Source organism: Actinia tenebrosa, unplaced genomic scaffold, assembly GCF_029948245.1.
Source record: "Actinia tenebrosa isolate PJP-AT-01 unplaced genomic scaffold, QUT_ActTen_1.0 PGA_scaffold5__44_contigs__length_20552954, whole genome shotgun sequence".
NCBI lineage: Eukaryota > Metazoa > Cnidaria > Anthozoa > Actiniaria > Actiniidae > Actinia > Actinia tenebrosa.
Window position 1 is genome coordinate 6,101,682 of NW_028292582.1, and position 7,721 is coordinate 6,109,402.

Below are 7,721 nucleotides of genomic sequence, written 5' to 3' on the forward strand. Positions count from 1 at the left end.
AATGTAAAGCGTGAGGCATTGGAATGCACGACTTCGGAAATATTCTGGACAATAGAAAGGCGTAACGATATAAACAAAATGTGAGTGAAAAAAGCAGTCGCATATTTAGCATTGGGATACAAATGTATGCAGAATTGAGAATATTATTTGACGGTTTTTAATTATTTCAGTGAACTTGAAACTTTAGGGTATATAAATGCGTTACCTAAAGTAACTGACTTCGAAGTTTAAAAAAAAATTCATCATCGGATTATTGAGTTTGATCGTTTTTAGTAAAGATAAGTGAAATCTTTGACGAGATATCAAAAGGCACAACTTTACTAACTAGGATTGAAGTCATATTTCTTGAAATTATGTCATTTAATAGTGAGACTACGAAAATGAAGATATAAACAATTTGAACTCATAGTAAAGTGTAGCAGAAAAGAAAGATTATATAATTTGCTTTCAAATTTAATAAATAGCACAGAATACTGAATTCAACTGATTTTATAAAATAACAAACATATAACGCGCGCTCTGATTGGTCAATTACGGTTTTATACAACATACATCGTGAGGAAATAAGGTTAGCAACGCGAGCGATGATTTGTTTGTTTCTTGGTTTCTGGAAAAAAATGGAGGACTTTGAAGACTTGAACTTTATTGACATTTTACTTGAAGACAGATACCCAAAGGAAACTAAAGAAAAGGAGGAAACAAAAGCATAAAACCCCCAGCTACAGCAAGGTCGTTTTGTTTCTCTATCTACTAGTGAGAAAAACAATCTTCTTGAAGATTGCAACTCAAAATCTACAAAGTACTCTACGAAATGGGTTATTGTAATCTTTAAAGATGAATATCATGTGACAGAGTAAATTAAGTGAGAATAAGATTTTTTATTTTTGACAACCAAATTTACACAATAGCATCAATTCAAATGACAGCTTTATTTCTGTCCACGCACAAGTTACTCACAAAACCATTTTCTATATAAAAAGTGAACATAATTAAGCTTAACCCTTTCGTGTTCCTATTTTTTCGGGTATTTTTGACCCTCTTGCTAATAAAAATAAATACAGCTCCATAGTAAAAAAAACCTCATTATGTATATATTTTTCATAAAGCTTAATGAATAAGCTTTCGTCACAATTTTTTTTAAATTGTAGTAGAGGGACCCCTATGAGTATATGACGTCATCAATCACGTGATTATAAATAAATCAACATTTTCAAAATTGCATTTTTTATTCTAGCATGAAGTTTCAAACAGCTGAAACAGTTTTAAAAGCTCCAAATTAATTATTTTGAGATATATAGCTTTAGAAAAAACTTCGGTTAGACTTCAAGAGTTTTTTTTGGATTTTTTTTTTTTTTTTTATTGGAGCGGTTAATTTATGCAAACTAGGCAAAATCATGCATATTATCTATTTTGAGTCTGTCTTTTCTAGAAACACTCAAAATGATTGTTTTTATCCACATAAATTTTAAAAAAACTTTCCCAAGGCAATATTTAAGGTAAAGTGAAACAATAATAAAGATTTAAATAAATTTTGTGATCTACTATATAAATGATAAAGAATCACAAAATTCTTTCGTTTCGAAATGCTTTTTTCAAACTATGATTTACATAATTTTTCAAAGGGTTACTTAGGATTTAAGGAGTAAAAGCAGTATGGAATCCCAGTTTTTCTGGCTTGGGGAAACTTCTATTCCCTAATATTGTCACAAGCAGCAGTATGCCAATGCTGGAAGCAGTTGCGCTCAAGCTGCAAGCATAAGGGGACCAAACACTTGGAGCATTGCCATGGTGTCCGTTGTTGTTTTTTCTCTCTGATGTAGCAGAGTTTGCAGTTTTTACGTCCAGTTGTTGCCTTGTCAGATTTGTCTAGGTCTGTCATCAATGGAATAGGACAATGCTGTGCTCTAACATCACTTCTTGATGGACGACCAGGTCTTGGGGTAGTTACTTCAGCTTCAACATCAGTATTGGTGGACACAAGATCTATTGCTATTTGCCTTCGAAAGTTCTTATGGTCAAGAGTTCCACCAGCTGTTTTGTTAATAATGTAACCATTCACAATAGCTACATCTATGAAGTGAAAAAATAAAGTCTTCCACCATTTTCTGGTTTTCTTTAGCACTTGGTAATACTTTATGAGCTGATCGGAGAGGTCAACCCCACCCATATTCCTGTTATAATCTACGATTGGTGGTGGAATGTTGACATTTTGCACAGTATATTCTCCATTCCTTTTTTTCTTGCGCTGTACTGTATCAGTCCCAGTAGCTTTCCAATATGTGCTCATAACTGTAACTTCCTTTGTGTCTTTCCATTTCACAAACACCAGCTGTCCATCACGAAACCATCTTGAGGATCCACGTTCAGCTCTTTTAGGTAAAGGATTACCAAACCCTTTTGGAAATCCAGTCCTATTATCACGAACAGTTCCTGTGCAAAAGCAGCCCTGAACAAAGAGGTCACAAAATAGTGTTGGAGATGAATAAAAGTTGTCAATGTACAAGTGATATCCCTGGTTGAACAAACCCTGCATCAAGTCCATAACTACATCATGCCCAAGACCATTTTTTGTTTTGGTAAGACGCTTTCCAGTATATATTTGAAACTTGTAGGTATAACCTGTTGTTGAATCTGCAAGGACCCAAAGTTTGAAACCCCACTTTGTGGGTTTGTCTTTGAGATACTGCTTCATGCCGCTTCTTCCTTTAAAAGCTACCATCCTCTCATCAATAGAAATTGCCTGACCTGGAACATAATATGATGAACAACAAAGTACAAGTTCATCTAATAGAGGTTTCAATTTCAGAAGTGGGTCATGGATCTCTTGCCTTTGCTTTTTCCTTTCATTTTCTCTTTCTTCTTCCAAGTTACACAAGTGGAGACAGACAAGAATATTGGCAAATCTTGTTTTGCAAATTCTTGAATTTCTAACAAATTCTTGTCAAAAAAATCCATCAGAGTTCCAGTACTCTGAAACAGTTGGTACATCAACCAATCCCATGAATATTATTATACCCAAGAAGGCATAAAATTCTTTGACTGTCAAAGGATACCATCTCAAGTATGGCCTTTTTGCTTTCAGTGTAGCAGCATACTCTTCAGTGTTCTTGATTATAGTTTTCACACTGTCTACAGAAAAAAACAGTTTGAAAAAATCTGTTGGCTTCCACTCTTGATCAACTGGTAGCTGAAGCCCTGGCTCTCGCAAAGGTTTGAATTTCCTCCTCTCTGGGTCCTTGTCAGCTTTACTTGGGGAATTCCAACTCTGGGGCTGAATTTTATCTTTTTTCGCTGGTTTATCTTTTCTTGATTTTTTAGGTGCTTGTGCAGAATACTTGATTTCGGCCAAAGTTCTAGGTGCAGCATCTGTTTCTTCTGAACCGTCATCACTGCAATATTAGTAAATAAACCTGGATAAGCATGACATTACAACTTTTTGTAGCTGCTGTTCTTTCTGTGATGCCAATGAAAAATGACAGCTATTCATTATTATCAAAAAAAATGGAATGGAAATCAAACTTTAGGTTCATGACATATCATATTATTGTATAGTGTGTTCAAACAATGGCACCAGAATTTCTGACAAGCCTGATAACTATGTCTGATAAGGATATTTTGTTGTATTTTCTCACAATATTTATAGCAAATATTCCTGAAAATATGAGTTATTTTATTTTCAGACAAACAAATAGATAAAAAATTAACAGTTGAAGAAATTATGAGCAAACAGAAATCGAATTATAGAGCACATTATATCTGCAAGGTACAAAAGATGACGGTTATTTTACACGTGAAATTTACATTTTCATCCAGCTGATCAACGACAAGTGATTGTTTTCAGTGTGCACGAATTTGCGCAAATTTGACGAACATTACACAAAGTAATTGTATTTCTTTCATAATAAGAACACGAAAATATTATTTCGATTGTTTTGGATAAAAAACCATCAAGATAATGAAGGGATAGAAACATACCTTGGCTGATCGACGTCCAATTCAGGGTCAAGTCCTTGGTTGATCAATTCCTCCTCATCAGAAGACAATTCACCGAGTTCAGAATCCGAATCAAATTCAACATCGCTATCTAAAACATCTTTAAGAACTTCTTCAACGCTGTGATAGGTTTTATTTTGATTTTTAGCCATTAATTTCTCTTTTTTTTCCTACAAACTTTGAATGTGTTACACCACGTTTTTCCATCATGGCGGCTGGATTGGTTGGCGTTGCGACAAAACTCACTAACGGTCCCCTCCGTGTGTAAAACTTATTTTAGCCAATCAAAAAGCCCGTTATATCTAAATAAAGATAAATTCTTATGTTTGATATGATTGACTAATTTATTCATAATGAAATAACAAAGGGATCCCAGTCGAAATTTGTCGGTCGCCGGCGACCGATAAACATTGGCGCGTAATGTTAAAGGGTTAACTGATTTAAACAAATAGTATTAAAATTTAAACTGTTTTTAACTATACAGAACCAAGTCATCCTAATATCTTTTTTTTTTTTTTTTTTTTTTTTTTTTTTTTTTAAGAGTGGAGTTTTACTTCCAGCTGAACTGTGAACTTCGCACTAAAAAGAGATGAGGGGTACAAAGAGCTCAAAGGAAAGGAAAATGTTGAGCACAAGCAACCCATCACTTCCAGTGATTTATAGTGCCCGAAAAAATGTCCAGTTTTCAATCCATGCCACCCATTTTCTCTTCTATGAATCTTACAGTTTCGGTGTAGAAGAAGACGTGAAGGTCAAATCAAATGAAAACCATCAAGCTTCAAGCTCAAAAAAGACAAGAAAGGAAGAAGACATGCTAAGACTACACCCGATGAGCTGTCAAAAAATCATCAAGGTGGTTTAAAGAACCACTTTTACCATGAACAAGACCCTGGAGGCAGGGTAGACCGGATTACCTGGTTGGGACGGTTTACTAGTATCAGAATCAGATTTTGGCATACGTAATTAGGCTGTCGCAGCCATCGAGTTTCACGGACATGCACAATCGCAAGGGGATTTTATAACTTGCTTTAAAATCGAAATGCATCATATAAAACGTAAATACACGCTAATATTGATCAAGTCACATGATCGTCTGGCTTTGCCCTCTCTTAATCACTTGACAACATGGTGACATTGATTGACAGCCGGTACTTCCTAATTGATCGGACTGTAGACCGAAACTCTATAGCAGAAGCCCGCAAACATCTTAATGGGTAATGTCCTGAAGATCCTGGGTACTATTGCACAACGTTTCCATTTTGTAGGGGAGGTATCAGGACCAAAAAGAAAAAGAAGGTATTTTATGATTGGTTTGCCACATGGTAACCTGCTAAACAAATGCCAGACTTTACGAGACAGACATCCAAACAACGGTTATAAAGCTCCCCACCTTTGCCTGTCCAAACTCCATCCTGGAGCACTTGCATTAGAAACATTTTGTTCATTTAACCTCAGGCAATTTCACAACCAACGAGAGTAACGCAGTCATCAAGATCCACTCCTTGATGTCATTATAACAACAAATGACCAACTAATACAGAATTCAAGTGTATTCCCATCATCTATAAGTGACTATGACCTGGTATTTGCCACTTTGCGCCTAAAGAACGACCGTCCAAAGCCTACCTATGTTACTACGAGATCCTTTAAGAGCTATGACCCAAAAACTCTTTCAGAGCTTACATCTTTTGTACCCTGGTCAACTATATCTATATTCGCTGATATCGAAGATAAATTTTTTGCTTTCAACATCTTATTGAATGATGTTTTAAATGACGTTGACGTTGACGCCCTAGCCCATTTGTAACACCGGAAATCAAAAGTTTAATGAAGACAAGAGATTTTTGGAGAGAACTCGCAAAAAAAAAACAATGACCCTCTGGCCTGGTCAGCTTACAAAAAATTTAAAAGAGAAGTAAAACGCAAGATAATAATGGCTGAGAGGGAAATTGTGCATGAACAAAATAAAAACAATGTCAACAATACTAATTGTTTGTGGAAGACAATCAAGATGTACATTCCATCGAAATTGAATGCTCGTAGATCATTCAGTAAAGATGACAAGTTAGTCGTGAACGAATTCAATTTATTCTTTTCATCTGTTGGCCAAAATGCTAATGAGTCGATACAGTTCGTTAGGAGTGATTAGCAAGGCAAAGGAAGATGAGCAGTCGCTGAAAGAACTTTTTATCCGTGAAGTTCACATTCATCCAGATCCCATTGTTTTTCTTGCATCTCAGCAACAGCTGATAGATGTGGAAAGATATGTACCAACCCATCAAAGTTCTGTGCAATGGGAGTGGATGCCACATTTCAAGTAGGGTACTTCTATTACGTTTGTTATTTACAGAAACCTTATGCTGCAAACCAAACAAAGAAACCAGCGCCAGCGTTCCGCGAAGGAATGATTCTTGAGCTGCACCAGGAGAGATTGAACCTGCTTCCAGGAACTAAGCCAGAGTGTGAGAGCTACTATGTTGTTGATTACATCAAGAAGTACTACGTTGGAGGGCTTTAAGCTGTGTCTGATGGAATGCTTAGATTTAAGCTTATTATTGACTCAATTGTATGATCATCTCTGAATTTTACGATTTTTTATTATCAAACACAAATAATTTTTAATTATTTTGTAAATATATATATATATTTTTTTTTTTCAATTCAGTATTTTTATTTTTATTTTTGTAGAGCGCTTTAAAATGTTATAGTTTAAGCGCCATATAAATTTAATGTATAATTTTAATATATTATAAATTATTAATATATATTATTATAGTTTCTCCATGCATTGCAATCTAAAGGTGCTATCACTTATTACTGGCCCAGAAGAGATGACATAGAAATTGTACACCCCAAGTCCCTGATCTATGGCCCTGTTCTCCTAGGTGGATACGACCCATTCACTGTTAGGAGTCAATCAGAGATTGGCCAGGTCTTTTTGTCAATCAAGAGAAAACGTCATGTGTAGATTTGCATAGTTATTTCAAGGTGATTTTTTTGCATCTCACAATGAGTTCCATAAGTGGCCGAATCATTTTACATTTTATGATGTTTCTAACCCCGGACATACCTGGGGAATTTGACAAATTTTTTTTCTTTTCCTTGGGTGGGGAGTTTCACGATATTTGACATAGCATGAGTGTCTGTGGTGGGGGATGTTTTACACGGTCGCGCAAAGCCTGGGTCTAGCTAGCCGCCATCTTGAAAATCCACCATCTTGAAAATTACCCAGAAGACACGCAAATCTCAGTTCCCGCCTTATTTTCGATCTCAAATGTGTTATTATCTACAGGATTCGTGCTGAGATAACCACTTGAAATTAGGACTATTCAAGGAGTATACACGGACCCAAAAATGAATTTTCAAGTGGTATGTTCAGCTAAATATGCCAAGGTTTTACATGGTGCTTGCTAATGGCCAACATTCAGATTTTCCATTCTTTCTGACTAGATCTATTTCAGAACCATGCAAGCAATGATTGAAGCAAAAATTCAAAGAGTTTTCAAGGAGTTTCGCTAAAATCTAAAAGCTTTTCAAGTGCCCTAGAAAACGTGAATTAAATTCAAGGAGTTTAAGGAGTAGCACGAAACCTGTATCTAGTAATTAAAAAATGTTTAAAAGACAAAAAATGCTTTTATATAAGGGACGTTCAAAGGAGAAAAAGAAGGGCAGTGGTGTCGCATGGCTACTCTGAATTTGCTAACGAGGTAAGAAAGTCAGTTTTGTTT

At 35.5% G+C, this 7,721-nt stretch overlaps 1 protein-coding gene across 1 annotated transcript; it reads right to left on the reverse strand.

The window, feature by feature from the left end:
• Positions 1-2,941: 2,941 nt before the first annotated feature.
• LOC116305128 (uncharacterized) lies at positions 2,942-4,484 on the reverse strand. Its single transcript, XM_031714969.2, has 2 exons — positions 3,976-4,484; positions 2,942-3,389 (listed from the first exon to the last, which is right to left on the reverse strand). Exons 1-2 carry the CDS (start codon positions 4,143-4,145, stop codon positions 2,942-2,944), a joined length of 618 nt encoding a protein of 205 aa, XP_031570829.2. The 5' UTR covers positions 4,146-4,484.
• Between the last annotated feature and the right edge of the window lie 3,237 nt (positions 4,485-7,721).